We start from the raw sequence: 27,085 nt of genomic DNA, 5'->3' as shown, positions 1-27,085 counted from the left end.
TTTAGCTTATTTATTACGGTTTTAACAAATTTTGGCTATTTTTATTAGAATCTAGCTTGCATTGACTCTGAGATTTGGCATCACTGATCAGAACCGTGCTGTAAAGTGTGGGAAGTTATCACATGTAAACGCTGGAGTAGGCCGCGCCGGTTTATGTTTTTGACTGTTTTAATATTGAATTTAGAGTAAAGTTCGTGATAGGATAGCATAATGTCGCTCCAATTTCAAAACGACTGCGGCGATTCGGTCAAACTGGCCATCATTGAGGAGCTGCAGAACCTTCTCAGCTCGAATACCAATGTGTTGCAGGAGGCGGAGAAGCGAACAAAGCAGCTGGAATACACGGAAGGTGCGTAATTTGGCGGGCAGAGGGCTTGTGTTGGGTTGGGTTTCCTCGTGTTTTTCTGTGCTCATGTTACCCATATATGGAATTGCAGGCTATGGCGTCTACCTGTCCGAGATCATAATGAATCAGTCGCACGAGCTTCCGCTGCGACAGATAGCTATCGTTATGCTAACCCGCTACGTCGAGAACCACTGGACGGAGGAGGACTTGAAGACCGACAAGGCTAACAGCTGCATGGCCAGCGAACAGGCCAAGCGTACTATTCGCAACATACTGCCCAACGGACTGTACGATCCCAACTCAAAAATCCGCTCCTCTGTGGCCCATACCATATCCACCATAGCTTCCACCGACTATCCGCAATGCTGGACGGAGCTGTTCGACATCATTGTCAAGTGTTTGGGCGGCAACGAAGACTCCATCCACGGGGCCATGCAGGTTCTGCAGGACTTTTCTTACGACGTAGAGCAAATCAAGGAACTGGGACCCGTTGTCATTCCCGAGGTGTACCGCATCTTTGACTCTGAGCAGAACTACTCCATCAAGACGCGCGTATCGGCCATTCGCATCCTAAAGCCCCTCTTCACATCCATTGCGGCTCTGATTACGAACAAACAGGAGCAGGCGACCATGATGAACTCCATTCTCAACAACTTCATGGACAAGCTGTTGCACTACCTGAGCATGACCAGCGGAGCGGGCTCCAATTTCCTGCTACGCTCAGAAATCATTAAGGGTGAGCAGACGGACACCCACCAATACCATTATCATTACCACTCCCCTTCTGTTACAGTCTTCACCCACGTGGTGAGCGAGTGCTCGAAGTACATCAACCCGTTCATGGAGAGGATACTGCCCATCATCTGGCAGCTCCTCACCCAGATAGCCGAGACCTATGTGAAGGTGTCGGTGAACCAAACAGAGCCCAATCCACTGCCCAGTGGCGACAACGAAGACGATGACGAGCAGACCAATTTCCAAACGCTCATCATCCAGATCCTCGAGTTCATCAACTGCATCGTGACCTGTGGAAAACTTCGGGGATGCATCAAGAACGTGCTGGCCGATCTCATCTACATCACGATCGTGTACATCCAATTGAGCGAGGAGCAGCTGGAGGACTGGCAGGAGGACCCAGAGAAATTTGTCGACGACGAGGATGACGGCGGCGTGGAGCTGACGGTGCGCATGTGCGGCCGCGATGTCCTGCTGGCCATCAACGACGAGTTCGGGGCAAAGGCCATTCAGCCGCTGCAGGAGGCTCTGGGCAGGCACTTTAGCGTGGCCGAGGCGGAGAAGGCGGCCAACAATCCAAACTGGTGGAAGATCCAGGAGGCCTGCATGGACGCCGTGCACGGCTTTCGCGACATCATTCTCGAGGGTGACTCCAAGTTCGATCTTCTCAATTATCTGACCATCGTGCGGAATCTGCTGGTGCACCAGGAGTCGCCCCACCTGGTGGGTCGCGCCCTCTGGACCCTGAGCACATACTCCAAGTCAGACCTGTACAATCCCCAGATGGTGGCCGAGATCCTCGACGTCACCCTGTGCAGCCTGTCGCCAGAGAAGACGCACATCCTGAGGATCAGTGCAGTGCGCACGCTGCACGGCTTCTTGCTGGCCAACGAATCGACCGAGGGCGAGAAACGAACTTTGCTGGTGTCCAAGCTGCCGGGATTCTTTGATGGCATCATGGCTCTGGTCTCGGGCTGCAAGGCCACTGTCCTGGCCCTGCTCATGGAGGCACTGACGGTCATGGTCCAGGTAAGCGACCAGTGTTCATTCATCGAGGATTCCTAATCCCATTTCTCCTGCTTTCTCACAGTTTGATGCAGACTTTGCCTATGCCGCCAATGGCAAGATTACTCCGCTGGCCATTGCTGTCTTTCTCAAGTATGCCGAGGACCCGTACGTCCTGGAGAATGTGCAGGATCTAATCAAAGCCCTCTGCCAGCGGAAGCAGTGCCTGGTGCTGCTGCAGGAGAAGTTCATTCCCACTATCGTGAGCATCTTGGAACTGCTAGAGACAAATAACACTGAGAAGCAGGACATTGCCCTGGACGTCCTCAACACCATCGTCAAGTACACGGAGCCGCCACTGAGCAGCGCACTGCTGGACAGAGCCTTTCCGGCCGTCTTGAACTGCCTCGTGCACACGGACGATCATGCGGTGATGCTGGCCGGCGGCGAGTGCCTTCGCAGCTTCATCAACGTCTCGCCCGCCCAGATCTGCAGCTACCAGAACGGCGAGGGTGGTAACTGCATCATGCAGGTGGTGGCCGCTGTACTGCTCAATCCCATGAACAGCGAGATGACGGCCGCGGGCCAGATCGGACGGCTGGTCATCACGATCATCACAAAAATGGGCACCATGCTTGGACCGAATGTGGACATGCTGCTGAAGGCTGTGATCAGCAAAATGCAGAACCTGGAGTGCCTTAAGGTAATCATGAATCTGGTCCTGATTTTCGCCCATCTCTTCCTTACTCAAATGGACGCCGTGCTCAACTTTCTGTCCACTGTTCCGGGGCCAAACGGAGAGCCAGCCATGCAGTTCGTCCTCTCCAATTGGCTCTCGCGCCAAAACTCGTTCTTCGGCATGTACGAGCGAAAGGTCACCACCATGGCCCTGTGCAAGCTGTTCGAGTACGGCGTGGCCACGCAGGACAATCGCCTCACGAGCATCACCTACAAGGAGCTGGTAGAGGACCCCAGCGATGCCCGTAGGCGCACTCGCTCCGTGGCCGCCGCCAACCAGAAGTGGACCACAATTCCTGCTCTCGTCAAGATCTTCAAGGTGCTGATGTCCGAGTACCAGCACTTTCAGGAGAGCAAGACGGACGAGCCACTTACCGACACCGATGAGGAGGATGCCGAGGCCGAGGAAGACGAGGCCACCAGCTTAGCTAAATCTCGATTCATCTCTGACCTGTACGTGGAATTCGACAAGGATAATGTAGAGGACGATCTGCTGCTCAAGGAGCTGCTCAAGGAGACCAACTACACAGGCGACATAGCCGAGAACCTGCAAAAATTCCTCACCAATTTCACACAAAACGAACACTTTCCCAGCTTTTACGAGCATCTCAACGAGGCGGAGCGCCACATTCTGCTCAACAAGGTGCAGCAGCAGAAGTAATTCGCTGCTGATCCATTCTCTCCATCACATGGACAGCAGGTTGTCCCAACAGCAGATTGTGTTAATCGTATTTATATATTGTTACTAATCGATCCTTGGATTAAACACAGTTGTATTTTTTCTACGCGCAAGCAGTAAATAGTTAAAAAATTTGTTTAATAATGGATTATCTACAATTGGATGCTGTGTTGAAAGGAACTCCGTGGAGTGGAGTGTCGTTCGATTCTTTAGAGAGCCACCTCGTCGTTTCGGAGCTTGTGCTGTAGTGGAATGTCGGGTTTGTAGGCATCCTGAAGGAGGAAAGCACTCGAATGAACATCAATCAAAGGAGAAAATATGTATGCTACTCGCCATGGGTTTGTTGGAGCCAAAGCTGAAGAACCTTCGTATACAGGGGGTCAGCAGTACGGGATCGACTTTGTTGGGATTGTTTCTGCCAAACGCCAAGGAACCGAGCAGCGCCACAATAATGGTAATCGAAGCGCCAAAGGTCGTGTACCACATGTACGAGATGCGGTACAATGGGAAGATATCCCTTTTCGAATAAAAGAAATTAAAATAGAAGCATGAGGATATACTGGGAGATCCTTTGACTTACTCTGAGGCTGAGCCTGCCAGATGTATGGTGCTGTTGGCGGCACTCGTGGTGACATTGAATCTGTAGTCGCATTGCTCAATGTTGAGCGGCTTCGTGTTGTAACTGATGGCTCCCGAGGCGATGGCCCACTGGGCATTCAGGCTTACCCAGGACATGGCTATGACACCCATGATTCCGCCCAAAAGAGCACTCTGTGGCAGAGAATTGAGATAAGTTTTGGGCCAGGAAAATAGTTATCTGGAGACTCACATTCCCATTGATCCAAGGGAGAAACAGGCCAATGGTGAAGATGCCAAACAAGGGGCCATTGGTGATGGCCTCCAGACTCATAGTCAGCTGCAGGACTGTGCCCATATGCTCCACCACATAAACGAGGCACACACAGAGGGCTCCCACACCGACGACCACCAGCCGCATGATCCAGTTGATCGACGAACTGGAGAGGGGCTGCTTCACATATGGCTTCACAAAGTCCTCCAACACCACCGCCGACATGGAGTTCAGACAGGTGGAGAGGGAGCTCAGGGCAGCACTGAAGACGCCGGCTATGAAGAGGCCCGTCATACCGGGCATTTCGCCCAGCGTGTCCATCACGAAGAGGGGCAAAAGCTGATCTCGAGCCTTTGCCAGCTATAAACGAATCAGAGATTATAAAGTGTATACCCAGGAGGAGGAGTAGGGTAGTCCTTGCCTTGGTAGTGAGGGGATCACAGTTTTGGTAGGTGGCATAGATAAGCAGTCCATTGTAGCCGCACAAGGCCATCAGAATTAGGACTCCCACGCAGAAGATGAACAGAGCCTTGCGGGCGTCCGCGAGTGTGGGCAGTGCGAGGTATCTCTGGATCATGTTCTGGGAGACGGCATTCGTCTGCGTCCAGTAGACTATTCCTCCGAAGAACAGGCACCAGAACGTGTGACGGACTGTGGGATCTATGCTGAGCCTGCAAGGATCGAAAGTGGTGGGTGGTTGCAGCACATAAGGAGATTCTCCACTTACTCTGGCGCCTCCAGACGATCCGAATTCCAGGCACGCTCCAGGACAACGCTAACCCCGCCAATGTCCATGCTACCCTTGATGGCGACCAAGCAGAGGGCTCCCAGCATGGAGACCGCCTGCACAACGTCCGTCCAAACCACCGCCTTGAGACCGCCGAGGCTCGTGTAGAACACACAAATGATGCACACAATCGGCGTGATCGTGTGCACTCCAATGCCAGTTACCTGGTTGAAGGCCAGCGCCGGCACATATATCACGATGGGCAGATAGGCCACCTGTAAATTCCAAGCGGGAATGTTATCTTTTATTGTCCTTGGAAAGGATGCAATCATCGATACACACATTCATAACCGCAAACATAATGGATCCATACAGGCGCAGGCGGCGATCGAAGCGAACCTCCAGATACTGCAAGTATTAGAAAATATGAAAGCGTTCTTCAGATTGTGGCCTGAGCGTATCTTTCTGCGTGTGTCCTTGCCTCGTAGGTGGATGTTATGTTCAGATCGTGGAAAACCGGCAGATAGAATACGCCCATCACAATGCCCATGCCCACTACGCCAAAGGCCACGTAGAGGTACTGCACGCCGTAGGAATAAACCTCGGTTGGGAGTCCCAGGAGCGTGATGCCCGATATGAAGCTGGCGACCAGGGAGAAGGCGATCGGAATCACCAGCATCTTGCGGCCGCCGAGCATGTAGTCGGCCTCGGAGACGGACTTGTTCATGAACCCAAAGTAGATGCCAATGCAGATGCAGAGCAGGAACATGGCCACAAATGCCACATAGTCGGGCCACGAGAAGCGCTGCAGCTCGACCAGGATCTGCTCAATGTTGTGCATGTTTGCGTCCGACTGGTTGCTAACTAACGAGGAACGAGGTAGAAGAAGGAGGAGAATATATCCAGCGGTGCCAGCGATCCAATGCCTAGGTCTGTCTCCGATTCACTAAGCTCAAGCCCATCTAATGCACTGGGCTAATGCTCGCTCGCTCCTCTGGCTGTGATTCAATTCAATTTCGCTCAATTATCAATTGTCGAGCAATTTAGTTTTTGGACACAGTCACAGCCGCACCAGCACCCACACCAAATCCGTGCGCACATGGGTCGAAGCTAAACCGGCGAGTGCGAGAATTACGACACTTCTGTCTCCAGTTGAATCACGGACCCGACCCGACCTTAGAGAAAAGCGCTGTGATTCCGGGAAAACGTCAACATCAAACAGTGGTCCCAGCAGACACCGCGAATTGACATAATCTTCACGAATTAAGATCTCGCAGAGATCCCACAATGACGTAGAGCGGCGGGAGAGTCGCCTTGTAAACAATTATGTCACAGAACACACTCGGAAGAACTGATCTTGAAAAAACCATCCAGGACCCGACGACGGCGACTCAACACTCGGCCGAATCAGAGATGACAACGAGCGTCGCTGGCATCGCCCTTCAACGTCATATCTATCCGTCTGTAAAACAATTATTGCCACTTGCCACTTTCGGAAATATTACTACGCTCTGCTCTACGCTACGGTCTATGGTCTACGCTCTATGTCGGGGGCGGTCTGGTCATTGGCATCGAGTTGCACAAGAACTGAGCGTGGCGCACGCGGCGCATCCATTTTATAGTCATTCATTAAATGCCCAACTGGCAGCGAGCCAGGAGCGCCTCAGAGGAAGATCAAGTGCAAGATCAGCGAGAACAATGGCAATCGTTTGATAGCTTTAATACTCTTTGAATTGATTTGATTAGTTTCAGCAGATATTACTCTTCCGATCATTGGCGTCGGCGGCCCTCTTGCAGCAGCTCGCTCTTCAGTATCCAGGAGGCTGCACGCATCGCAATGGCAGAGATGACTGTATTGGGATTCCCCGAAATAGGACGAGGCAGCACGCTGGCATCCACCACTCGAATATTGGGCACGCCCAGTAATCTGCCAAGGGACATTCCATTACACAGAGCAATCGAAGCGAAGGTACAGGAGACCTACCTGAGTTGTGAGTCCACCACACTGCCCAGGGCACAACTGCCACCTGGATGATGGGACCCCAATCCAATGTGACGCATAAGACACTCTAGATACTGATCCGAGGGCTGGTGCTCGAGGAAATCCCTCTCAAAAGGTCCAAAGTTAGTGCACTCCTGCAGCTTTGGCCAGTGTATGTAAGGCCGGAGCTGAGCAAAGGAGGATGAGGTGACCAACTGTAGTACACGATTTTCTGTTATTCCCTACAATGTTGAATACAATCAATTTTACTCGCCTTTACAGCAGTTCGTATTCCCGCAATGGTGCAGGCCACATCATCGTCGTGGCTAAGGTAGTTTGGATCGATCAAGGGATTCCTGCGCATGTGTCTGTTGAGGAGTCGCACCGAGCCCCTGGACTTTGGCTGCAGGCAGTTGGAAATCACCACGAATCCCTCCTGCGAGGCGTTGTAGTACCGTGGAAAGAGCGCCCGAAAGGCGGCTACCTTGAAATTGGAAATGGACATGAGCGCAGCTTCGTCTATGGCCCCAGCCCCAAAGAAGGTGATGCCAAAGGGCGATTGCTCCTCATGGCTGGCCACGTGTCCCAGCACTCCAAAGTTCCCGAACGGTCCCGTTCCCGAGCGTAGGTAGTTGAGCATACTCATTGGACTGAGGAGCGTGCGCTGGTTGAGGCTTGGCCCGGCCACACCCATCGAGACAAAGAGAGGCACATTGAAGTGGTCGTGGAGATTCCGGCCCACCAGAGGGGAGTTGTGCAGCACAGGAATCCCTAGTTTGGCCAGCGTTGAGCTGTTTCCAATTCCAGAGGCCTGCAGGAGTTGTGGGGTCTGGTAGGAGCCGGCGCAAAGGATCAGCTCGCGTCGCACCTCGATGCTGAATTCGACTTCCTTGTTTTCGCCATCCTTCAAGCCCACCAGAACGGAGCTGGCGTGAAGAGTGGGGCCGGACGAAAGCTGTATCCGTTTGACCAGCGCCTCGGGAAGCAGGCGGAGATTAGCATTCTTCAGCACGGGCTGAAGAAACTGCTGCACCACCGAGTGGCGAAGTCCGTTCTTGATGTTGTAACGCGAGCGACGAAACACCCAAGGCTTGTCCGCAAACTGGCTCTGCGCATCTTCCAGAGCGTCCGTAAGCGTCGAGTAGCCACGAGGTATTTCAAACATGTCGCAGGGCTTGGCTGTGGCGGCGGCCATGAAGCGACCCATGTGCGCCCAGCTCCATTCGCTTAGGTTGTGAAGCTGGTGCCAGGCGTCAAAGTCCGGCCCGTGCCCGTCGAAGTGAAGCATGTAGTTCAGATTGGCAGATCCTCCGAGTCCCTTGCCTCGTGGCAGGCACTGTCGCTGTTCGATAAGACCTCGGGAAGAGTGTATCTGGGGCACGGAGAGGAACGACCAGTCGTTGATGCCCTTCTGCTGGAAGGTGGTTAGCAGCGGAATCCGGCTGAGCAGTCCAAAGACACTCCCGGCTTCAATGAGAAGAACGCTGCCGTTGCTGTGCTTGGCCAGCAACGAGGTAAGCGTGCTGCCCCCAGTTCCAGCCCCAACTGAAGGTAATGCAACCCATGAACGTCACTACACGATTGTAGCCCGTGCTTCCACTCACCTATCACATAGTCAAACGCAAACTGTCGTTCCGCTGGCGCCAAAACGTTCGGTATCGACTCCTTTAGCAAGCTGCCGACCAGCATGGCTAATCCAGACAGCAAGCCTATCAAGATGCCTGCAACTACCAAGATCTCTGCAACGGGAGTTCGGGAATTATAATCAATTTCATTGGTTTCATTTGGCAATTACTTTGGAAATGCTGTCCCATGCTGTTGTTCTCTGTGGATGATGAAATTCAACTAGTTCAGGCGAGGGAACAACTGACTGACATCAGCGTTTGGTCTAATCCAATTACCGCGAGTTCACTTTGGGGAATGGGATTGGCGGCCAGTTTGAATTGAAATCAGCTGGGTATCGGCTATCGGTCCGGCGATAACTTTTAGTCGTCAGCCAGCACTCCGTAAAATCTTCCAAAAAAATAAATAAAAAAACGAACCATGCGGGCCGTCATACAGAGGGTTAGAGCTGCAAAGGTTACGGGTATGCATGGCAGGAATGATACCATCTTTTGACAGCGCTACACAGTCCGCCATCTTTCCCCAGTGCTGGATGAGCTGGTCTCCTCCATTGGGCCTGGATTGTGCGTGTTGGTCGGAATTAAGGCTGATGACACAGTCACAGATGTTGAGTATCTGTAAGTAATTTCATTGAAAATCATTGTTTAAGTACATTTTCATTATTGCGCCATCAGGGTGCGCAAGATACTAGCTTTGCGGCTGTTCGAGGACGAAGGCAAGCGGTGGCAAAAGTCGGCCAAAGACCTGCAGCTGGAGATTCTTTGCATCTCACAATTCACACTATACCACCGACTGAAAGGCAACAAGCCCGATTTTTCGGCTGCTATGAAGGGAGATGACGCCCAGAAGCTGTACACACATTTTCTAAACCGCCTCAAGCAGTCGTACGACACCTGCAAAATTAAAGGTGCAGGATCTATCAGAGTGTGGTCTTCTCCTTACTCACATTTCCCATTCATGTATCTGCAGATGGCAAATTCGGGGCGAACATGCAGGTGCACATAGAAAACGACGGCCCCGTGACAATCAACCTGGAGTCACCCGACAGGAAGCAGCCGGACGAAGGCGTGGACAAGTGAAGCATTTTTAGCTGGGTTCAGTTTTGCCAAAAAATATACAAGAAAGCTACTATTTATGTACCACGGGGTTTTTGTTAACTATATTCTCGTTAGCAGCTTAAATCTAAATCAGTGTACAAGTCCTTAGGCTTCCAACATTTCCAAATCCTCGATTCCCATTCCCTCTTCGAGACGCTTCTCCAATTCGCGTGCGTCCACATAGGTGATTTTCTCTTCGGGCAGATCCTCCTCGTCCATGAGAGCCGCCTCCTCGGCCTCTTCCTTGGCACGGCGCTCCTTGAGGCCAGCGGCTGGCGAGCGAATCAGCGACATGTTGCGTTGCACATTCTTGACATCCATCTGGATCTCAATCTCTCGGCCCTTGCGCAAACGCTCCATGACAAAGTGATCCTGGCGACGCTGCTTGATCTCGGTAACCTTCTTGATGGCTTCCAGGGCCTTCTGCCAAGTCTCACGGCTGTATTTGACGGGCACATTTCGACGCTTCTCGAACTCAAAACTGGGATCGATGGCCAGCTCCTTGCCAGCAGTCTTGCGATGTGCCTTAGTCCAGCCTACCTTGCGGGGGTTCTTCTTGCGCTTGAAGGCTTTGTGGCATTTTCCACGACAGAACTTGAAGATCTAACAACAGAAAAAATTTCAAGTTCAATGTGTTTACAAACAAGGCTGCGCAATTGTCAAAAACGCATCGAACTGGGCCTCACCTTGCAATCATTTCGTACGAAATTAACCCCGTGGCCGGGATATATTTTGCTGGAGCAAAAGTAGCACGTTTCGATACGCATTTTCACAAATTAAAACAATTTAATTTGCGAAAAACAAAGCGCAGCACTAGCACGTGTGCGGCTGAAGAAGAAGAGAACCAGTGTTGCTAAAACGAAGTTAACCCACTCTTCCCCCCTCTATTTAAACAGGTAAAAACTTGAGTTAAGCCGCGGAAAATAACACTGTTTGTAAATTTTTTGTCAATCCTTCCTCTTTAAATGCGTTAAAATTCTGCAATTTTGTAATACTGTGTAATACACTGGTCTACAATGGGTTAATCGGTCTCTGTCCATGATCAGAAAACATATTTTGATTATCGGCTTAATATTACTGGCTAGCGGAATCTTTAGCCCTAAACTCATAATTTTATCCAATTGACGCATGAATATTCTAGAAGATTGGCTTATTTTAAGGACTCTCTTTTTCGATTTTGTCTAAAATGAGGTTTAAACAAAAAAGGTCAAAGCATAAAAGTAAGTGAGCATATAATCTTACGTCATTTGCACACTTTTTGCTTGTCAACCGGTGGTATGGACATATTTATACCCTGTATCCTTGAATTAATATTAAAAGTCTGTTTTCCAAGTTGATGTCTAAGGACTTTTTCTTAGATTGACATGTCTTAGATCTACTCATGCATTTAATCATATGTAACTCGATCCCGATACTTATTCTTATTCTCTGTAAAAAGACCATAAACTGCAAAAATTTCGTTGAGATAGCTGTAAAACAGGGACTGACTAGTTTCTGCATTCACTGAAGCCTTTGGTGACAAATTTAAAAGTTCGCCCTCACTTAATGTTTGGAAATTTCATTTCGTTTATTTGGTTTAAAAATATGCCTATAAAAATACACGTTGTGTGTACTCTGCTATTTGTTATACACTTATAATGCACTTGAAATTATCTTAGTTTCGGTAAATGTGTGACTCCAACCCGCATCGCATCCATCACCTCGCATATATATATTCCTATTCCTATTCCTATTCTAGACAACAACAGATAGCAACAATTAGGCGGTAATTGGGGTGAAGCGACTAGAACTTATACGTCATCAAAACATCGGGCATGCGTATCGGGGGGCAGCCAGGTGTAGAAGAGAATGTATGCGGCACTCGAGATGACATTTGACGTGTCCAGCGTCGAAACCACTTGATCGTCAAACTTATACCAGCGCCCATAATTGGGGCTCTTACAGAACGCCGTGTAGTGGCCGCCCTCCATGGTACCATAGTGATTTGAGACAGCATACAGCTGGTACGTCTTGGGCTTTGCAGCACGCGACTCGGCACGTGCTATATACGGACTCATCTCCAGGTTTTGAAGGGGAAAGCTCAGAAAGTTTTGCTTTTTGGCATAGGATCCAGTGTTGCTCGTATCCGCATAGAAGCTATAGAGACCAGTTGAATGAATATAGATAGGGGATGGATCTTTTCCCGAGTACGTACCGCTTTAAATGGACCACCAGCACTGGCGGCAGTTTTGATATGTCCAGCTTCTTGATGGCAGCCCGCTTCGTTTTGCAGTTCGGACAATTCCAGCCTTGGATGCGCTCCCCACTGAAGTACATGTCCATGCACTGGTTCAGTTGGCACTCGTTCGCGTTGGGCGGCAGCTCGAGACTGAGATTCGAGAAGCACTCGTAGGTGGCCGACTCCTTGTTGCAGGTCACACACTTGACGGTGCTTTTCATCTGGCCATAAAATAAATGCAAAATTATGCTCTCTTTGGCCTTGGTAAAATCCAACCAGGCCTGCTCCGCAGCCCCGATGGTCTCCCGCATCCGCGACACGTCCAGCGTCTGCAGATCAGAATGCAGCCAATCCATCAGAATAGTGAGGAACTCATGCGAGTCTTGCTGATCAACGCCGCGAAAGATATTTTGGTACTGCCCCACCACAGACTGCAAATTAAAGCCATGAGCAAGCAGAAGTCTTCGTTCATGAGTCTCTCCAACTTACCCTCAGATCCCGACTGGCCACACACTTGTATTGGCCATTCCAGAGCTCCTTGATGAGGGCCGCCACCTCCTCGATGACCTGGCCATTTGTCTTGTTGCTGCGGCTGATGTAGTTCTTGTATTTGTCTGATAGGCAGTACTCCGTCAGCTGGGGCGTGTTGCTCAGGCACTGCAGTATACTGTTCATGTAGCAGGTGTTCCCCAGATTCTTCAATCCCGTGAGACCCCTTCCCTGCAATTTCAAGTAGAAAGAGAGTGACAGATAAGCGATTGGAAGACCATTGTGAAACCAAGAAAAGAGCTTATTACACGTCGAAGGGGAAAAATAGAGCTATAAATGCTGTAAGGAGGCAAAGCCGTTGGCAGCTGAAACTTGACGCCCGCGACGGAAATCATTCGGGGGTTCCGATTCCGGGTATGTGCTGCTGTTGCCAAACAGTTTCGCGATTTTACGTTGCTTTAACTTGAACATGCTTTGAGTGCGGACAGCGAGCGACTGTTTTGGGCGCTCGTTGGGCGTCTTCGAAACGTGACCCTTGGCTATTGATTCACCAGTGGGTGGTGGGGCTATTTATAAGCCGCGAGTGATTCAAGACACCCTCTTCCCTCAGCCCTATTTCTAGCCCCATTTTCATCCCCCATTCGAACATTCGGACATTCTCACATATGCAAATCACTCACCACATTGTGACCTATAACAGGGGAGAAATCACGAGACCGTGACACTATCCTTTCCACATTGCTTGGACTCGCCGTCGGCTTCGTAGCCCGATCGAACATGGGCTTCTCGTCCAGAATCTCTTTCATGGACAGATCCAAATCATGAACCCCATTGGTAGCCGGCTTGTTGAGAGAAAGAGACACCTCGTCCTGGGGTGAGGATTCTTCTGGCGGTGAAGGCGGTGGCGACGGTGACCTGTAATGCTTCTTGGCCTCACGTGCAATGGCCAGCTGATGCTCCCGCTCCTGGCGCTCGCGCATGTTCTGTTCGTCCAGCCGTTGTCGCTCTAAAATCCCCAATTCGATGCGCCTGGTGGCCTCCGCATCCTTAGGAGTCACCTGCTGCGGTGCCACCGTCTGGAACGTCTTCAAGCGCTCGACATCGTTTCGCAGGCGATTGTTCTCTATTTTCTGTTGAGTAAAGAACGAAGAAGTTGGGATTGGGTTAAGATAAAGACTTAATTTGCCCTGCGGCCCACTCACATAATCCTCTGCTTGGCTTTCCAGCTGAAGGATTTTGTATAGCAGCTGATTATCCGATTCGCTAAAGTTGCTCGAGGGACTCTTCCGCTGGATGAGTAGCTTCCACATCTTGGCGGCACTATTCAGCTGCTCGTCGTTTTGCTGTGCCCGCTGTAGGAACTCGGCCTGTTCGCGCATGATCTCGGCTATGGGCTTGGCCTGCTGGTAGGTGCGTAGTGCGGCCTGCTTGCTGGCCCGATTGATGTCCGGACGAGGGCTAAAATCCCGCGGGCTGATGTCTTCCTTCATTGAAATGTCATTGATCGACGGATACTCGATGTCGTCAATGGTTTCCATGTCGTTGTTGTTCTGCTTCGGTGCCTGCACACTGGGATTGGTGCAGTGCGTCGGGTACATCATGATGAAGTACTCATAGCCCCCATCCACGATCTGTATGGGCGCGCGGTAGGTGACATCGGGATCCCACTGAAAAGAGAGAAAATTATTAATTAATTCTTTAATCTAGGGGTTTCTTCTATTAATTACATTTTTCAGGATGTCCAGGAGCGTGGCTATCGGAGTATTTGCCGCCGGCTGGGCATCCTTGCTGTTCCAGTCCATCAGAACCACCGATTCCTTGACAGAGCGCGACGCCCACGAGGCCTTGGCGGTGCTGCTGAGACGAGCCTGCAGTTTGCCAGCTGACATACTGTAGGAGATTACATGGAGAGTGAGTCTTTTTTTTTTTTTTGATGTTCCCCACTTACCCTGGCGTTATGAGCTCTTCAGGCACATTGAATGCACAGAAGTAGGTGAGGTGCGACCTCTCGTAGTCGGCACTGGGTCGACAGTCCATTACCAGCACGGATTTCTCAGAAATACGCTGGTACAGCTCCTCGCACGAGACCACGCCCAATCGAGCATACTCTGTGGCATGTGGGGACGCGGCGCCCTGCGGTTTGCTGTGGCTGATTGTCTCTGTCTGGTTAAGCGGGGCTGCAGGGCTTGGCGGCTTATGTAGCTGTCTGTAGCGTTCGCAGAGCGAGTCCGCTATCATCTCGAGAGAGTCCATAATACGACGGTTCGCTTCGGTGTCGCCCAGCGACTCACGTACCTGCACCTTATGCGTCGTATAGTCAGGCTTGCTGCGAATGGCCTTTATTATATTGAAGTACTTCATGTAGTTGATGTAGGCCATCTCCTCGTCGCCTTCCAGTCGATACTGCTCCGCCTTCATGAAGAGTTTGCGAGCAGTGGAGAGCAATCTGGGAGCGGAAAATAGAGAAAATCAAGGGAATCAAAGCAATTCATTGATAATGCAGTGGAGCATCGACATACAATTTTATGTTTATGTTCCGCAAGTCTTTCGTTATGTCGGACAGCTTCTCCAAGCTACTAAGGCTGTTCGTCATGTGCAATTTCTTCAACTGGGACATGTTTGGGGTGTATTTTTTTCGCCTCTTTTTGTTGGTATTGTGGTGGATTGGCCTTTTTAACTATGGGACTTTTTGACTATGACGCCGCTGATGTGGTCATAGCAGCAGGAACTTTTTACGATCTGCAGGCTGGGGGTGCTGCATAAAACAATAAAAAGTCACTTGTTTTCAGAAAAAAAAGCCCGAAGAAATTCCCAAAAACCGATATCGATAAAATTGACCGATGAAAAACCGAACTTAGCCCACTTAAGCCCCCTTTATTTAAACTGAATAACAGCCTGAGTTAAGCCTGCGAAAATAATACAAATATCAATAATAATAATTACTCCTGTAGGTCTGTACTATCCTCCATTTTTGCATAAAAAAGACTACGGTATTTTTCACATAAAACAACGCTGAAATTCTTAAAATTTCATAATATTCGGGGAGCGTATTTTAATACCCACTGCTCGACAATGGGTTAATGATTGAAAGATTCAAGTTTATTTACAAGTTGAAAATTTATGGTTTTCGATGGGCAAGACATCAAAGGACAAACGTGATATTTTCTACCGCCTGGCCAAGGAGCAGGGATGGCGGGCGAGAAGTGCCTTCAAGCTGCTGCAGGCCGAGGAAACCTTTCATCTACTGGACGGTGAGTCCCAGCCTCGTGGTGTTCTAAGCGAATATTGATTTTATTATAGTGCAGGTGTCACACGTGCCGTGGACCTGTGCGCTGCTCCCGGCAGCTGGTCCCAGGTCCTCTCCAAGCACATGTACGAGCCACGTTCGCCCGAAGAGCGTGAAAAGGTAAAAATCATTGCCGTCGATCTGCAGGGGATGGCTCCCATCGACGGGGTCCATCAGCTGCGGGCAGACATCACAAAAGAGTCAACCGCCCAGGCCATCATCGAGTACTTTGAGGGCCAGAAAGCCCAACTGGTGGTCTCTGACGGTGCCCCCGACTCCACGGGAATGCACGATTTCGATGTCTACATGCAGGGAGAGCTCCTCCTCTCCGCTCTGAGCATCTCCACGTTCATCCTGGAAACGGGCGGCTCTTTGGTGGCGAAAATCTATCGAGCGGACAACACCAGCCGGCTGTATTTACAGCTGCAGCGTTTCTTCAAGGACGTGTGTGTCTTTAAGCCCTCGGCATCGCGAAACTCCAGCATCGAAGCCTTTGTGGTGGCCCGCCAATTCTGCCTGCCAGAAGGGCACACGCCCTGTAATCTGACCACAGAATGGCACAAACATCCCGAAACATGGCTGGTACGGACTACGGGGCGTGAGCCAAAGCCTGTTGTCCACGTTCCCTTTGTGGCGTACAAGGGGGATCTGGATGCGGATCGCACATATGACTTGGTTCGTTCATACATATCGCACATCCCTCCCGATTGTTTTATTATGCGTTTTCCAGGATGAAGACTATGTCTATACGGAAGCTGTTCAAAAGCCGTTGACTGCCGCCTATCAGGATGTGAAACAGAAATTGGGCTCCACTAATGTTAAATATGACCCCATTATCGTCATACACGATGAGGAACTAACGAAGGAATGGAGGGAGGAACACAAGGAGCCTGCCGATGATTGACATACGCTTTCAGGCCGTGAAATCTTCAATAAATCAAATAATTTTATATCCATTTAAAATCAATTGTATTAGGATACTAATTAACTATGTACAATTTTATTGGCAGGCAGTTCTATAAATGCTGCGCAATCTGCTTTTCGGCTGGTGGTTTAACGCCGTATTTATAAACCTTGTTGAGGCTCTCCGGGAAATCGGGCAGCAGATTGTTGAAGTTCTCCACGTGATGTGTGTGCTGCTCCGTCCAGATGCCATCGCCGGTGAAGTGGAATTCCGATTCGATTAGATAGAGGATGAGAGTCAGGATCTCGTTGTTGCTCAGATCATGGACATCGGACACAGGCAACTGCAGCTCCTCCTGAATTTCGGGCGACTGCAGTAGCAAGAGCTTCTCCTCAATGCGTTTACTACGAGAAAGAAAAGGGAGAATTTTTAATAGGGAATGCTTTCCAATTGAAACTACATATTTCCGAACTTACATGGGATACAAGAGCAAGTGAATGTTGTCAAAGATCTCCGTGAGCTTGAACTTCTTGCTCTTCAAGTACTCCAGACACTGCTTCACATGCAGAAGGGGTATATGGCACCAGTTGGGGTGGCGGGAAAGCAGATTACGTAGCACTTGCTCATCCTTGGATAGAACGTTGCCCAGGTAGACCACAATGTCACGACCTTTGGTACGATCCGAGCCATCTCTAGCGAATCTGAATTGGACAGAGGATATACAAGAGATTGGGCGGTGCTACAGATTCTTCTCCACTTACTTGGCAAACGCTTCGGAGCCGCAGGAGAGGATGTGCAGGGAGGCGCAACGCACCTTCAGCTGCGTTAAGTAATCCAAACGAAGACGGGCCTTGTTCTGGTAGTGGACCAAGCGCAGCACACGCGGATTGGTGCCCAGCACCTGGAACTCCTCGATCTCCTGTAGATCCCGCAAACGCTCCAACACTGTGTCCGGCCCCAGAGTAAGCACCTCCAGACAACGCATAACCGCCCCTTCGGTGATGCCAAAGGAACGGACATTCTGGAGGGTCTGCTTCAGGCTATCGCAGGTGGACATTAGGATCTTGGGCCGGCGGTAGCCAATATCACGTATGTCCTGCGAGTCAATGGTGGGTATCTCCTGGAGGATGCGCCGCACATTATCTGCGTCCGCATGGAGCAGAAAACTGTTCTTCCTCAGACGCTCTGCGGAAAACTTCAGCTCTTTGGTCAGAAGCTCTACTGTGTCCTGGACAGAGCGGAAACTTTTATGCCGCACACGGGAGTAGACCCTCCATAGCTTTTGCAGATCGCCGTCGTCCATCTGCAGGCGCTCGCGAAGGTAGGCATTCAGCAGCGATTGGCGGATTGTCTTCAGGGTGAGGCTCTCGCTTTCCAGCTCCTGCTTTGCTAGCGGCAGCTGGATGTCCGTAAATAGGCTAGCCAGACGCTCGGGCACCTTCAGATCGAAAGGTATGAAGCCATGAGCCTTCAGAATGTCGATTGGCTTATTGACTACCGTCACATACTTGGCCAGCGTTTGGATGGTCACATTATGGAATCCGCACTCCAGCAGGACGCTATGGCGATTTGACAGCGTCGTCGCCCCGTAATAGATGATCATGGGCTTGGTGATAATATCGTCCACGCTGTACTGCAGTGATTTCAGCGCATCGTAGGAGTTGAGCAAATCCTTGCGCTTCACCGTCTTCAGCTCAGGATGCTTCTCCAGTGCAGCGGACCAGGCCCTATAGTTGCTACCTATAAATTTAAGATCATCATTACTGATAGATTCTTTATAAAGCGAGGGATAAACTTGCCCAGAGTTTTGGACAAATAGCTGGCATTTAGGGCCTCTTCTATGGGCATCTCTATGGGAGACGACTTCAGCTTTGACTTCTCCTCTTTACTGGTGACTTTTTTTGCCGTAGCCGCTCCACGTGAGAGCTGGCCCAGGCTTCGCGCCAGCAGCTGCGCTTGATGCTGACCGTTCCTAAGCATTATTTCAGCATTACCATAAAAAAAAACCCTTAAAAACAATTAAACGAAAATAAAAAGATGTAACTGTTATTCGCGGTGAATGGCAACAGCTGATGCGGCTGCCAATTTGTTTGATTGGGACTGCTAACTAATTACGATTCACACAGGTTGGCAGTCCTTCCACGGCGTTTCTACACGTGCGTGCCTAGTATTTGAAGAAATTGTAATTTGTTGCTTTTGTTTTCAATAAAGAAAGCACATAAAAATGTCGCTGTTACGCATCAGGTGAGCCTTAAATCATTAAGTTAAAGATAAGAAGGAAGTTAAACTTATGGACCTTTCAGGAAACCCAAAACCCGCAAGGGAAAGAAAATGTTAATGGCGCGGGAGCCGCAATTGATTGAGGCGGCCCGCACAATGCTCTTTGTAGATGGACGAAAATGTGGTGGCAGTGTAAAGCAGTTCATGAAGGACCTTAATCAACTGAAGAAGCCACTGGTGAAAGTCCTAAACCGCAAGAACGACATAACGCCCTTCGAGGATCCTTCCTCCTTAGAGTTGTAAGTAAAATGGGCAGTGAAAAGTAGAAGTTTATCGCTAATCCGAAAATTCGTTCCTTTAATGCCAGCTTGACCATGAAGAACTATGCGGCACAGTTCGTTTTCGGTTCCACGTCCAAGAAACGCCCCGACAACATCGTTCTGGGCCGACTCTATGAGAACGAAGTCCTGGACATGTTCGAGTTGGGGATTAAGCAATATAAGGCCATCTCCGAGTTCATGAACGAGAAGATCGGCGCCTGTGTTAAGCCCTGCCTGGTCTTCAATGGACCCCAATGGTCGCAAACGGAGGAATTAAGGCGTCTACGCAATTTGTTCATCGACACTTTTCACCGTGAAAAGGTCGATTCCATACGGCTGCAGGGCGTCGAGCATGTGATGAGCTTCACGGTAACCGATAACATGAACATCTTAATGCGCTCCTACAAGATCCTGCTGAAGAAGTCGGGCCAGAAAACGCCACGAATTGAGCTGGAGGAGATTGGACCCTCGGCAGACTTTGTCATACGCCGCACAAAAATTGCCTCCGAGGATCTCTACAAGCAGGCACGCAAGCAGCCCAAGCAGCTCAAGGTGGGCAAAAAGAAAAACATCAGCACGGACGCCATGGGAAACACGAAGGGACGTGTGCATATGGGCAAACAGCTGACGGGCTCCATTCAGACACGTCGCGTGAAGGCTTTGCGGAAGACGCCCGAGGAAAAGAAGGAGAATCGCCAGAAGAAAAAGGTGGCTTTGAAGGCTGCCGCAGCCGAGGCTTTGGCGGCATCCCATTGAACAACGATCGTAAGACCCATTTCTATCTTATAGTTAGCTTTAGTTGTAATAAATTGGTCCAGATTAAAGTAGCGTTGAAACTACTTCGAGTATTGGGACTTCAATGTATGCCTTCGACTATGTTGCGGATGCGCCGCGTCTTCGACTCGGAAAGGGCGTCCTCCAGTGTTTTGATCATGTACAGCAGACTACTGATATCGGTCTGAACCAGCAGATCCTTGCGATGGCGTCTTTCATCCTCCTGCATGGCCGCCAGCTCCTGCTCGCTGCGTCCTGAATCGTCCACCTCCAGCAGCTCTCGGTTCTCGTTTTTCGGCTCCCTGTGCAGGTAGAGCTTCATGGTGATAACCACACTACACTGCTCCAGCAGTGTTCTCGATGCTGTGCGCACTTCCAGTCGCCAGTCTAGGTTGACCAGCCGATAGGCGCGTATATTGGCCGACTTGATCGATCCCTCCACAAAGTTCCGCTTGCTCGTCACAAACTGCTCCAGCACCTCCAAAACATCGTCGCTGAGATCGGGGAATGTCTGACGCAGAATTGCCCGCATGTCTACGCCAGTGCCACCCACGCGGGTGGTTACGCTGATCAAAAGCGATATCAAGGCTTCCACTGTCCGCTGCACTGCCTCCCTGTCCACGGCATCTGCCGAGTACTTCTTGGCCAGCGTCTCGTAGCGGCTGGCATTGGGTCCGTTGATTAGATAGTCGAAGGCCGACTTGCACAACTCCACGACATCGCTGGCTGGGCGCTGCAGCAGCGCCAGGTGATCCTTTTGCTGTTTGTTCAGTCGTAACGAAGACATTTCGAAAGAGTTTAACTGAAAGCACACGGGAGAATGGATCAATTAATCACAATCGGGATTAGGTAAATGCATACCATCAAAAGTTGCGATTCAGGACCATGTAAGGATTTAGGCACAGGCTCATGACGGAGCTAATTTAAACTACAAGTCAAAGAATTATTCCAAATGCCAGGAAAATTGCTTCTCCATCCTCACCTCTGCATCTGTTTGTCCTCTGGTCATAGAGATTCAGTCACACCTTGGTACTTATAGAGATTGTTGGACACACTAAATTTAAATAGAATGCTATTTAAATGTATTTCTCGGCCTTCTCGTACAATTATTCATAAATTGTACAACAATTAATTGTTAAAAACAAAAAGGAAAGACAGAATTTGTGCGGTGAACAGCTAGTGTTGGGCAACTGCAGTGTTGCAGAGTGTACAGAAGTGGGCAGGCCCGACAGCAACAACACAACAGCAGGCGACTGTTGCATTTCTTGTTTGTGAATAGAAATTGTTTATTTATTAGGGCAAAAGAGGAACATTGAGGCATGGAGTTTGATAGTCCTGAAGAGAAAGAGTTTCCCGGCCTGTACGCCGCGGAGGCAGCCGATTCCAAGTCCAAGAAGAGCAAGGAAGAGAGCGATTGTAAGTATGCTGCAATGCAATGCGTGGGTGAATCCAAACGCCGGAAAATCAATTCACGGGGTCTTTGCAGTCGACGAGGACCATGAGCATAACAAAAAGGACCTGCTTATAGGCAGGCGAAAGGACAAGAAAGATAAAGGCAAGGATCGTGGCTATGCAGCGCTCGAGGGCGAGAGTTCGCCCGAAGAAGAACTGGAAACAAAGTAGGTAATCCCTTTAGCCTGACCAGAATCGAACTAATCCTTGGCGCACTTCTGCAGGAGTCCCTCGAAATCAAAGAAATCCAAAACATTCAAATTTGTCAGCTCCAAGAGCAAGGAGAAGCGTGAAAAATCGCGCGACAAGGAAAAGTCCGTGGAGGAGCCGGCGCACAAAGCAAAGGATACAGATAAGGACAAAGACAAGGAGCGAGAGCGCCACGATGAGAAGGAGGTCAAGAAGAAGGACAAGAAGAAAGACAAAAAGGACAAGAAGAGCAAGCAGCTGTCGCAGCAGCAGGACGAGGATGCCGAGGAGGAAGACTTGGCAATGGGCTGTCCCGTATTCGGGGTCTCCGTCAGTCTGGCCACTGAGAGATCGCGCTGCCACGACGGCATCGATCTGCCGATGGTTGTGCGGGACTGCATCGACTACTTGCAGGAGCAAACACACAACTTTGTCATCTATAAGGTTGAGCCCATCAAGGCGGAGCTCCTCCACTTGAAGCGGCTCTACAACAACCGGGAACACGATGAGGCGTTGAATCTATTCAACGTTCCACTAGCTTGCGGTCTCCTGAAGCTGTATCTCCGCGATCTGCCGGAGCCAATGCTGACCACCGATCTGATGTACGATTTTGAGGACGTTGCCAGGCATCAAAAGGGCAAAGAGCAGCGGATTGGGCTACAGCAGCTGATGGAACAGGTGCCCAAGTGCAATCGAACCCTGGTCGGTTGGGTGATGCTCCACTTCTATGCGGTGACCGATCAGGAAAGGTACAACAAACTGAACCACGAGTCGATTGCCGTGCTACTGAGCCCAACGCTCCAGATGTCGGCGCAACTGATGGTGGCGCTTCTCCGTCACTGTCGCCTTCTCTTTGCGGACATCCAGCTGATACCGTAAGCAAACACACGCTTAAATCGAGATAAGATTCACAGTGGCAGCAACCTTTAGTGCAGCCTCGAATCTCCACTGATTAGTTGGTTGACGAGCATGACGAGCTTGGTGCCCCATAAACAGAAGCGCTTGGCGCGCCTCGTCAGCTTCCTAATCAGGCAGATACTCATTCCGAGATTATCCAATCAATTTTATGAGCATTATAAGTAGCTTGACTCTCTTGCAGATATGTACCGCCGCTCACTGCGGCTTCCAAGCTTCCGGAGGACCCGGAGGACATCCAAATGGAGCTGCGGAAGCAGGACAGTCTTCTGGCCCAAATACACAGCGAAATGAATGCAGGGTTCATCACCAAGAAGCGCGAGGAGCAGCTCTGGGAGGTGCAGCGCATCATCACACAGTTGAAGCGAAAATTGCGCAGCTTCGAGAAGAAGCAGGAGAAATCCATCGAAGAGCTAGACGGCAGCGTTATTCAACCTGTACCTGTAACTGCGACTGCACCTGTGGTCGTTCCCGTACCTGTAGGCGAAGACATCACCGACTCCAATAATCAGCCACCAGCTCCCCCCAATTCCACGGTAACAACCATCAGCACAGAAGAACACAAGCCAGGCAGGCGGGCATCGAGTTCCAGTCCAGTCACCCACAATATAGACGTGTCTGACTGCATTCAAGTGCACAGAAACGAGGAGCATTCATCAAGTCCCAGCCCACCGCTGTACACCATAGACAGAGAGTCCGGCTTTGTCCTGTTGCCCGAGACGAATCCCCATCGCGAAGAGCTGCTACGCCTTCAAATAGAATACGATGAGCTGATGGCCTTGCAGAATGAGCTTAAAGCACGCATTAAGGCCGAACGCAACGAAGTCTATCGCTTGAATAAGCTGTGCGAGAAGCAGCTGCTCAAACATCAAGCGGCCGCCGGGGCGCAGCCTCCAAAGGAGGCCGACTACGAGCGGATAATCGAGCACTATAAGCGGGAGAATGCACTGCTGGAGCACAAGAAGCAAATGCTGGGCAAAGAGCTGAAGGAGGAGCGTCGGGCTTGCATAGCCCTGCAAGTGGAGTTGCGCCTTCAGCAGTTTTAAATGTATTAACCAGTCTAGTTTTAATCCCTGTTCAATCTCAATGTGCGTTAAACGAACAAAAAGCTGAAAGAGAAGAGGAGAGGAGAGCAGCGTCAGGGGCCTGCATAGCCCTGCAAGTGGATTATCATATGCAGCAATTTTAAATGTATTAACCATTGAAGTTTTACTTCATTTAATCTCGATGTGCGTTAAACGAACAAAAGCTTAAGTTTAAATAAAAGCTCAAATGTTGGAATGGCGCCACGACTCAAGTTGGCAGGGCGATCCACCACCACCACCAGCAGGCAGGCAGCCACCGAACCCGCTACCCACAGAAGCTTGCGCTTTTGCGTGGCTTTTCGCGAAAGCTTCTTACTCCATTGGCTCTTGGGATTTCGCTGGTGGTGTTGCTAATTTGATTGTTTAATATTTATTAATAAAAAAATCATCCGAAAATGTTGAAGCAAGTAACCAGGCAATTGGCCCTCCAGGGAGTGCGCAACTTCTCGGTCAGCCAGCAGGTAAGAGCGTATTCCAAAACACAAATAAACCTAGAAATCTGGCTGCGACCTGTTTACGTAATAGCAGAAAATGCAACACCGGAAAGGCAAAGTGCAGTGCCTCTAATTATCTTCAACCCAATCGCTGCAGTTTCCCAGTGATTTTAATGCTCTTCTGCTCTTGATTTTTCCCCACCCCCTCCTCAGAACAACTTCAAAGTGACCGTCTGTGGTGCCTCCGGCGGCATTGGCCAGCCTCTGTCGCTGTTGCTCAAGCAGAATCCCCTGGTCACGGATCTGTCTCTGTACGACATTGTGCACACACCCGGTGTGGCCGCCGATCTGTCCCACATTGACACCAAGAGCAAGACTGTCGGATTCATGGGCGCCGACCAGCTGGGCGAATCCCTGAAGGGTGAGTAGAGGGCGGCAAGTGAGGTTATGGTAGCTCCCAGTTGAAAATTTACATGAGCAGAGCGGGGGGGAGGGAGAGTATGCTTGTTGGGTATTTGCATGGAGAGTGCTTCAAAAATCATGCTCTGTGATAAGATAGTAGAACCGGGGAACGACTATTGGTATATATAACTACGTAATCAAAAGCAGCCCACTTATCAGCAGTAGCCTGCGTGGATTGCAGCCCATAAAAAAGCGCAAAGCTCAAAGTGTCAGCAGATTATCAATAAGCACCTTTCCATATCTTATTCCCATACAGGCTCCGATGTGGTTGTCATTCCCGCTGGAGTTCCCCGCAAACCGGGCATGACCCGCGATGATCTGTTCAACGTGAACGCCGGCATCATCAAGGACATTGCCAGCTCCATTGCCAAGAACTGCCCCAAGGCCCTGATAGCCATCATCACGAATCCCGTGAACACCTGCGTGCCAATTGCTGCCGAGATCCTTAAGAAGGTATGATGCGTGGGTGGGTCCCATTACCAAGAGAGAACATTAGCTTATCCAATCCCCTCTGTTTTTTATTCCTCCCCAGGCTAGTGTCTACGATCCCAATCGTCTGTTCGGTGTCTCCACCCTGGATGTGGTGCGTGCCCGCGCCTTCATCGGCCATGCCCTGAATGTTGATCCACAGACAGTGCAGATCCCCGTGATCGGCGGCCATTCGGGTGTGACCATTCTGCCCGTGCTGTCCCAGAGCCAGCCTCTGTTCAAGGGCAGCCAGGACGTCATCGAGAAGCTAACGGTGCGCATCCAGGAGGCCGGCACTGAGGTGGTCAAAGCCAAGGCTGGAGCCGGTTCAGCCACCCTCTCGATGGCCTATGCCGGTGCCCGCTTTGCTGGATCCCTGCTGAAGGGCCTCAACGGCGAGAAGAACGTTATCGAGTGCTCCTATGTGCAGTCGACCATCACGGAGGCCACCTTCTTCTCCACCCCTCTGGTGCTGGGCAAGTCAGGTCTGAAAGAGAACCTGGGTCTGCCTAAGCTCAATGACTACGAGAAGAAGCTGCTGGAGGCCGCCATCCCCGAGCTAAAGAAGAACATCCAGAAGGGCATTGACTTTGCCAACGCCTAGGAACCAGCATACATCCATCCATCCCACGAATTCCCTTGATTGTGTACTTCATTAGCGCCTTTGTGTCTTGTGTCCAAACCACCGGATTGGCATACTCCCTTTTAGCAAATCTTTCTTTTTAAGTTGGAAAAGTGTGCAACGCTTAGCGTGTGCAAAGATTAGCCAGATCTGCGCTCTGTGTGTCGTAAGCAATGCAATCTGTTGATATCTGAAATAAACAAACTATGAAATTGGATATTTGATTGTAAGGATAATTGGTTTGGGGAGGATCTTATCTGTACTGTCCTCCTATTCGATAAGCTCGAATAAACTTTCTCCAAAATCTGCTCGATAGATTGGCATTGCAACCGTTCGATTTTAACGAGTGTTGGCAATGCTCACTGCTTTCTTTTCCTCTCATTCTCTCTCTCTCTCAAACAAACACAATGCTCTCACATACACACCCATACATGCGCACTCAATTAAGCTTCGTTAAGATCAATTTAGAACTGCCCGCATGTCATGCTCTCTCCCTCGCCCCTTCCGCAGCCATAACTCCCTCCAGCGACCGTCCCATCGTTCTGTCTTGGCTCCTCCAGTGCGTACGCATTTCGGAATTTCTTATTCGATTTTTCTATATGTACATACATACATACATATGTGGTATAAATATTTTATTATAGAGGAGATGGTGGAATTTTTTTGGTCTTTAGTTGGAGCATATGATCTTTTCCTTTGATAATGGATAACACGCTATTATTATTCAGTAATTTTCAATCTATTCGCACCTTTGCATTCAATTAGCAAACAATATACGGATAGATGGATTATGATGTTTTCTGGAAGATGTTTGCATGCTGTTTATCACAGATCGGTGTTAAATGATTCGAAAAGAAATTGCTTGGGTAATAATAACGGCTAGTTAGGTGAGCTTTTATTTCCGCAAATGACAATCGATATTTTCTGATGCCAATCGATTCTTTCAAATGTTGAAATTTCCTTAAACTGTCTTTAGTAGATTTATTTCTCAGAAATTTATCAATCACTGGCTTCAATTAGATGAAACACTCCCTGTAAAATCATTTGCACTTGTTCCATCAATTAAAACGCTTGCCACCAACTGAAATCAAGTCAATTGGATTACTATTAGACAATTTGATTTTGTTCATTAAGCCACAGACGATGCAGACGAGACCGAGCCCAGTTTCAATAATTCTAATCTATTTAGCCACCATCAATAAACGAAGACTTTCAGACTCCCAGAAGCCGCGAGAGGGAGGGACGAGACCAAACACACCCCCGACTTAATTATCGACGATCAAAAGGCAACGATAACAAGACCAAAACAATCAATTGATACAATTCCATTCATGAAATCAAATCAAACTGCAAGCGAAAATCACCGAGCAAGCACTCAAATGCCGCGGCGCAGAGACAATTGGATAGGCCAGGCGCAGCTCTCGGACGGACATGGACTCGGACTCGGCTCGGTTCTTCTTCTGGTC

At 49.8% G+C, this 27,085-nt stretch overlaps 12 protein-coding genes across 15 annotated transcripts; 6 read left to right on the top strand and 6 right to left on the bottom strand.

Moving 5' to 3' along the window:
- The first annotated feature begins 152 nt into the window (after positions 1 to 152).
- Positions 153 to 3,632, top strand: LOC6594576 (importin-9). The gene is made up of 4 exons (XM_002019791.2): positions 153 to 349; positions 438 to 1,082; positions 1,140 to 2,110; positions 2,172 to 3,632. The coding sequence occupies exons 1-4, from the start codon at positions 211 to 213 to the stop codon at positions 3,483 to 3,485; spliced, it is 3,069 nt and encodes a 1,022-aa protein (XP_002019827.1). The 5' UTR covers positions 153 to 210; the 3' UTR covers positions 3,486 to 3,632.
- On the bottom strand, positions 3,581 to 6,663 carry LOC6594575 (sodium-coupled monocarboxylate transporter 1). The gene is made up of 8 exons (XM_002019790.2): positions 5,562 to 6,663; positions 5,423 to 5,488; positions 5,081 to 5,355; positions 4,775 to 5,024; positions 4,333 to 4,713; positions 4,084 to 4,274; positions 3,837 to 4,020; positions 3,581 to 3,775 (listed from the first exon to the last, which is right to left on the bottom strand). Exons 1-8 carry the CDS (start codon positions 5,919 to 5,921, stop codon positions 3,713 to 3,715), a joined length of 1,770 nt encoding a protein of 589 aa, XP_002019826.1. The 5' UTR covers positions 5,922 to 6,663; the 3' UTR covers positions 3,581 to 3,712.
- Positions 6,664 to 6,774: 111 nt separating this feature from the next.
- On the bottom strand, positions 6,775 to 8,939 carry LOC6594574 (neither inactivation nor afterpotential protein G). The gene is made up of 5 exons (XM_026994596.1): positions 8,857 to 8,939; positions 8,666 to 8,800; positions 7,336 to 8,606; positions 7,065 to 7,276; positions 6,775 to 7,007 (listed from the first exon to the last, which is right to left on the bottom strand). The coding sequence occupies exons 1-5, from the start codon at positions 8,873 to 8,875 to the stop codon at positions 6,851 to 6,853; spliced, it is 1,794 nt and encodes a 597-aa protein (XP_026850397.1). The 5' UTR covers positions 8,876 to 8,939; the 3' UTR covers positions 6,775 to 6,850.
- An 81-nt stretch (positions 8,940 to 9,020) lies between these two features.
- LOC6594573 (D-aminoacyl-tRNA deacylase) lies at positions 9,021 to 9,819 on the top strand. The gene is made up of 4 exons (XM_002019788.2): positions 9,021 to 9,147; positions 9,211 to 9,301; positions 9,359 to 9,591; positions 9,654 to 9,819. Exons 1-4 carry the CDS (start codon positions 9,105 to 9,107, stop codon positions 9,761 to 9,763), a joined length of 477 nt encoding a protein of 158 aa, XP_002019824.1. The 5' UTR covers positions 9,021 to 9,104; the 3' UTR covers positions 9,764 to 9,819.
- On the bottom strand, positions 9,816 to 10,586 carry LOC6594572 (probable ribosome biogenesis protein RLP24). The gene is made up of 2 exons (XM_002019787.2): positions 10,468 to 10,586; positions 9,816 to 10,384 (listed from the first exon to the last, which is right to left on the bottom strand). The coding sequence occupies exons 1-2, from the start codon at positions 10,546 to 10,548 to the stop codon at positions 9,887 to 9,889; spliced, it is 579 nt and encodes a 192-aa protein (XP_002019823.1). The 5' UTR covers positions 10,549 to 10,586; the 3' UTR covers positions 9,816 to 9,886.
- Positions 10,587 to 11,323: 737 nt separating this feature from the next.
- LOC6594571 (ubiquitin carboxyl-terminal hydrolase 8) lies at positions 11,324 to 15,268 on the bottom strand. 2 transcript variants are annotated; one of them, XM_002019786.2, is made up of 8 exons: positions 15,008 to 15,268; positions 14,437 to 14,934; positions 14,216 to 14,378; positions 13,691 to 14,155; positions 13,169 to 13,618; positions 12,489 to 12,719; positions 11,976 to 12,430; positions 11,324 to 11,917 (listed from the first exon to the last, which is right to left on the bottom strand). In XM_002019786.2, the coding sequence occupies exons 1-8, from the start codon at positions 15,103 to 15,105 to the stop codon at positions 11,572 to 11,574; spliced, it is 2,706 nt and encodes a 901-aa protein (XP_002019822.1). In that variant the 5' UTR covers positions 15,106 to 15,268; the 3' UTR covers positions 11,324 to 11,571. The 2 variants fall into 2 exon arrangements, with proteins under 2 accessions (XP_002019822.1, XP_026850231.1); XM_026994430.1 differs by lacking the exons at positions 13,169 to 13,618; positions 13,691 to 14,155; positions 14,216 to 14,378; positions 14,437 to 14,934; positions 15,008 to 15,268 and adding an exon at positions 12,797 to 12,950.
- A 330-nt stretch (positions 15,269 to 15,598) lies between these two features.
- On the top strand, positions 15,599 to 16,737 carry LOC6594190 (putative tRNA (cytidine(32)/guanosine(34)-2'-O)-methyltransferase 2). 2 transcript variants are annotated; one of them, XM_002019785.2, is made up of 3 exons: positions 15,599 to 15,739; positions 15,794 to 16,449; positions 16,505 to 16,737. In XM_002019785.2, exons 1-3 carry the CDS (start codon positions 15,619 to 15,621, stop codon positions 16,676 to 16,678), a joined length of 951 nt encoding a protein of 316 aa, XP_002019821.1. In that variant the 5' UTR covers positions 15,599 to 15,618; the 3' UTR covers positions 16,679 to 16,737. The 2 variants fall into 2 exon arrangements, with proteins under 2 accessions (XP_002019821.1, XP_026850233.1); XM_026994432.1 differs by having other exon boundaries at positions 15,789 to 16,449.
- On the bottom strand, positions 16,703 to 18,688 carry LOC6594189 (transcription termination factor 5, mitochondrial). Its single transcript, XM_026994431.1, has 4 exons — positions 18,478 to 18,688; positions 17,440 to 18,418; positions 17,155 to 17,379; positions 16,703 to 17,082 (listed from the first exon to the last, which is right to left on the bottom strand). The coding sequence occupies exons 1-4, from the start codon at positions 18,656 to 18,658 to the stop codon at positions 16,791 to 16,793; spliced, it is 1,677 nt and encodes a 558-aa protein (XP_026850232.1). The 5' UTR covers positions 18,659 to 18,688; the 3' UTR covers positions 16,703 to 16,790.
- Positions 18,689 to 18,851: 163 nt separating this feature from the next.
- LOC6594188 (ribosome production factor 2 homolog) lies at positions 18,852 to 20,057 on the top strand. The gene is made up of 3 exons (XM_002019783.2): positions 18,852 to 18,922; positions 18,982 to 19,197; positions 19,266 to 20,057. Exons 1-3 carry the CDS (start codon positions 18,903 to 18,905, stop codon positions 19,972 to 19,974), a joined length of 945 nt encoding a protein of 314 aa, XP_002019819.1. The 5' UTR covers positions 18,852 to 18,902; the 3' UTR covers positions 19,975 to 20,057.
- On the bottom strand, positions 19,994 to 21,102 carry LOC6594187. 2 transcript variants are annotated; one of them, XM_026994631.1, is made up of 3 exons: positions 20,975 to 21,102; positions 20,854 to 20,920; positions 19,994 to 20,794 (listed from the first exon to the last, which is right to left on the bottom strand). In XM_026994631.1, exons 2-3 carry the CDS (start codon positions 20,854 to 20,856, stop codon positions 20,075 to 20,077), a joined length of 723 nt encoding a protein of 240 aa, XP_026850432.1. In that variant the 5' UTR covers positions 20,857 to 20,920; positions 20,975 to 21,102; the 3' UTR covers positions 19,994 to 20,074. The 2 variants fall into 2 exon arrangements, with proteins under 2 accessions (XP_026850432.1, XP_026850431.1); XM_026994630.1 differs by lacking the exon at positions 20,854 to 20,920.
- A 144-nt stretch (positions 21,103 to 21,246) lies between these two features.
- On the top strand, positions 21,247 to 23,829 carry LOC6594186 (ralA-binding protein 1). Its single transcript, XM_026994629.1, has 4 exons — positions 21,247 to 21,408; positions 21,479 to 21,611; positions 21,669 to 22,508; positions 22,733 to 23,829. The coding sequence occupies exons 1-4, from the start codon at positions 21,312 to 21,314 to the stop codon at positions 23,592 to 23,594; spliced, it is 1,932 nt and encodes a 643-aa protein (XP_026850430.1). The 5' UTR covers positions 21,247 to 21,311; the 3' UTR covers positions 23,595 to 23,829.
- A 169-nt stretch (positions 23,830 to 23,998) lies between these two features.
- On the top strand, positions 23,999 to 25,836 carry LOC6594185 (malate dehydrogenase, mitochondrial). Its single transcript, XM_002019780.2, has 4 exons — positions 23,999 to 24,094; positions 24,281 to 24,488; positions 24,786 to 24,982; positions 25,062 to 25,836. Exons 1-4 carry the CDS (start codon positions 24,029 to 24,031, stop codon positions 25,599 to 25,601), a joined length of 1,011 nt encoding a protein of 336 aa, XP_002019816.1. The 5' UTR covers positions 23,999 to 24,028; the 3' UTR covers positions 25,602 to 25,836.
- The last annotated feature ends 1,249 nt before the right edge of the window (positions 25,837 to 27,085 follow it).

This window comes from Drosophila persimilis, unplaced genomic scaffold (genome assembly GCF_003286085.1).
Source record: "Drosophila persimilis strain 14011-0111.01,24,50 unplaced genomic scaffold, DperRS2 tig00003933-arrow-pilon, whole genome shotgun sequence".
In the NCBI taxonomy this organism is placed as follows: domain Eukaryota; kingdom Metazoa; phylum Arthropoda; class Insecta; order Diptera; family Drosophilidae; genus Drosophila; species Drosophila persimilis.
This window is presented reverse-complemented; position numbering and strand designations above follow the sequence as displayed.